This window comes from Paramisgurnus dabryanus, chromosome 1 (genome assembly GCF_030506205.2).
Source record: "Paramisgurnus dabryanus chromosome 1, PD_genome_1.1, whole genome shotgun sequence".
NCBI lineage: Eukaryota > Metazoa > Chordata > Actinopteri > Cypriniformes > Cobitidae > Paramisgurnus > Paramisgurnus dabryanus.
In genome coordinates, this window is record NC_133337.1 from 39,304,662 (window position 1) to 39,308,148 (window position 3,487).

General features: G+C 33.9%; 1 protein-coding gene across 1 annotated transcript; it reads left to right on the plus strand.

Annotated features, from left to right (window-relative positions):
• The first annotated feature begins 1,303 nt into the window (after nt 1-1,303).
• LOC135757583 (uromodulin-like) lies at nt 1,304-3,132 on the plus strand. Its single transcript, XM_065272170.2, has 5 exons — nt 1,304-1,329; nt 1,432-1,674; nt 1,760-1,919; nt 2,832-2,934; nt 3,029-3,132. Exons 1-5 carry the CDS (start codon nt 1,304-1,306, stop codon nt 3,130-3,132), a joined length of 636 nt encoding a protein of 211 aa, XP_065128242.2.
• The last annotated feature ends 355 nt before the right edge of the window (nt 3,133-3,487 follow it).

The following is a 3,487-nucleotide window of genomic DNA, read 5'->3' on the forward strand; positions in this document are numbered from 1 at the left end:
GAGTAAACTTTTAAAAAATACGTCAGAAAATATGACTGAAAACATGGCATTAAAGCAACACTATGTAGTTTCCATGTAAAAATGACTTACAGCTCCCCCATGTGGTTGAAAAGCGCAACAGTGCCTGGTATCAGACACTCTTCTGCAGGCAGGGGGAGGGGCGGGGCTGTGTTTCCTACCCTCCACCGCCACTTTCAGAGTGTGCTTGTAGCAGCTAGGAGGCTGCTCAGGTTGCAGCAACTGTACAATTTGTCCAGTTAAAAGTTGTTCTATCACTGAAATAATTTTAGAGACATTATTTAAAGGTAAAAAAACTACATAGTGTTGCTTTAAGAAACGCCAGTGCCCGCTATTCATACAAAATACACACAAATTCTCATACAATGATAACGAAATGAAAATACTATACAATTAATCAAAATGATAACTGTTAAATATAATATCAGGGAAAATATTTTTTGCCTTAATTGTGAAACGTAAGTTGTAACATTTGTACTTTTTATGTATTTGAACAATAACAGTAGGTCACACAAACTTAAAGTGTTCATTTGCAGCAGAGATGTGTGTGTTGAGTGTGTAAAAAATTATTCATCTTAAATATTTTTGAATGATGAGCCAAAGCTAAAAAATGTTGGATTGTGTCCCGCTCTCTCTTACATTACATATTTAAGCACTTCCACGTTAAACTTCACAAGAAAAATTCATTAAAATTCATAAGTATAACATAAAACAATGTAAACCTGTATAATCTGTTCAACAGGAAAAGGCATAGTGGGATTTTCCAGAATCTTCCTTCTGGTTATGTTTCCTTGAACAACAGTATTAATGTATTTGATTAAATGAGGCATTTTGAACATTCAATAATGGAGTAACCAATGACCATAGTTGTGTATTTAATAGTGGTAAATGTCATGTAAACTGGACTGTTATTGCACATATTTGTTTTTCTAGAAAATAGAAGTGGTTTTATTGATAAATATATTAAAACAAATCTTGTTTCTCCACATAAATCTAGCATGTAAAAACCGTTTCATCTCCATCTGAAGTGAATTCAAACAGCACTGCATGTGCAGCATTCTAATAAACAGAGCTAATTAGACCTTTTATTTTACCATAATTTGATGTAAATAAATAAATAGTTTTTTTACTCCAAAATGTTTATGATCCACAGGCCAATGGCACTCATATCATCTATGAGAACTTTATTTTGGGAGCACCAGGGTCATCTGAAGGTCTCATCAGTAGAGAGAGAATTCTGCAGATTTCTTTCAGCTGTGTTTACCCCCAAACCCAAACACTTTCTATGATAGAAATCAACCCACTGGAGAGGTCAGACTGCATTACTACTCTGCTACATACAGTTAATAAAAGTCAATCAATAGACAAGAAGATTCAAAACTATATCGCTGATCTATGTGGTTGTTTGTGCAGTCGTGTGCACAAGAATCTTGCTGGTGAAGGGATGTATCAGGTCCGAATGATCCCATATCATGACGTTGGGTTCTCTCAGCCCTTCAATGGTAGTGTGAATGCAGAACTCAACCAGGAGAATTTTGTTGAGGTTCGTGTTGATGGGGTTGACAGTCGACAGTTGGTGACAGTGATTGACACATGTTGGGCTACACCTGTGAATGATCCAGATTACAGTCTGCGCTGGGATCTCATCACTGGAGAGTAAGAGACAAACATTTCTTTGTGTTTGCTGTAACGTCTTTAAAGACATTTAAAGGGTTAAATAAATAATCCTCCTTATCCTCAGGTGTCCAAATCCACATGATAACACAGTGAAGCTTCTTCAGAATGGTGTCTCAACATCCAGCCGTTTCTCCTTCAGGATGTTCATCTTCAACTCAAACTCCACTAAAGTTTACCTGCACTGTGCTGTTCATCTTTGTCTGGCCAACAATAACTGCTCAGCGGTGAGTTTACTAAAAATACCAAATACTAAATTCTTTAACGCTATGTATCACAAATATTCTTGGATTAGGACTTTGTACTCTAAATGGAGGATTTTGGCTAGTATTTACTATCCTGTTAAAAAACAATAGAAACCATCACAGAAATTCTATTGAATAATAATGGTTTTAATTAACATTTTATTGCTTGTAATGGAAACTACTGGTCTCTGAAGTGTACATTAAATCCTACTGGAATATCTCCCAAAACACACTACAAAAAGGAATTTTGAAGTAGTTTTAATGGTAAAAGTTAATGGTTCCTATTAGTATTTTAATGGAAACCAGTAGAATTTTTGTGATAGTTTCTATTGTTTATTTCAGCAGGATAAATTTGACAAATTAATACAATAACAACCCAGCAATAAACAAATAAATTAAATAATAGTCTGGACTAACTCACGTACAGCAGAACAAAAAATGCCCTTGAACATACCTAAAAAAAACCCTGCAACATCATTGTGAGTCAACATTTTGTATAATAAAGCTCATAATGATTAAAGTAATGAAAGGTTATATAAATGTCACTAGAGGGCACTAGAATCAAAGATTTAAACTGGTGACGTAAAGCTTACAAAGTTTCCACCTGTAATCCTCCGTATGTGAAAAAAAATCATCCGTATGTGTCATTTACAGTTCATATGATTTAACATGAGAAAAATACATTATTTTTGCACTTTTACCCTAAAATACAGTTGTCTTTTGAAGAAAATATGGGTTACGTTTAATATAAACTAGAATATTATGCACCAATTAATACTAATGAGTTTAAATCATTTTAATACTCTATAATGTGTGCTTTTATTTGATGTTTTTTGTGAAATCTTCAATATTTTAATTATATGATTATCTGATGTAACATTTTCAATCGTTTAGGACTGTGTCTCTGGATATCACCAGAGGGTCGGCAGGTCTCTGGACTTCTATGACAGTTCTTCTATATCAATGGGTCCTTTCGTCTGGTCTGATGGAAATGCAGGTAAACATTTGCTTTAATGTTCTTAATGCTCAGTTTTTCAAATCTTATTAATTTGTGTTTTATAACTTTATCATATACTGAGTTTTATTCACAGACAAATGGACCCCAGAAAAAGGGCCATGGTCCGGAGCTCCAGGTCTGTGTGGTTGTTTGATGATACTGCTGGTTTCACTCCTGAGTGCCTGCACCATCTTCTAGGACGTCTCCAAAATGCACTATTTCTCATTTTAAGAGTTTCCATACTTAAGAGCTATTCCATAGCTTAAGCTTTGCCATATCTGTTATCAAATGTTGTTTTCTATAACACAACATGAAGGACTAGCACAGCACTTGTTTTAATTCAGTTTTGAAATTATTCTGTCTAATGTGATATCAATTTTAGTTTGAATCTCAATATTTTGTTTAAATTGTCTTTCCTTTATAAATACTTTGTGTTTTAAAAAAACATATTGTAAAAAATGAAGTTCATACCAAGAATCAGAATGTGTAAAAAGTTGATTTGATTTACTGGTAGCACTTTATTTTACAGTACGTGTACTTACCTTGTACATAT

What these genes read in the sequence shown, in the direction of transcription:
- LOC135757583 (XM_065272170.2), top strand. Translation starts at nt 1,304, where the DNA reads ATGATAGAAATCAACCCACTGGAGAG. An exon ending in CCAACAATAACTGCTCAGCG is followed by an intron (nt 1,920 to 2,831) that starts GTGAGTTTACTA and finishes TCAATCGTTTAG; the next exon opens with GACTGTGTCTCTGGATATCA. An exon ending in CTGGTCTGATGGAAATGCAG is followed by an intron (nt 2,935 to 3,028) that starts GTAAACATTTGC and finishes TTTTATTCACAG; the next exon opens with ACAAATGGACCCCAGAAAAA.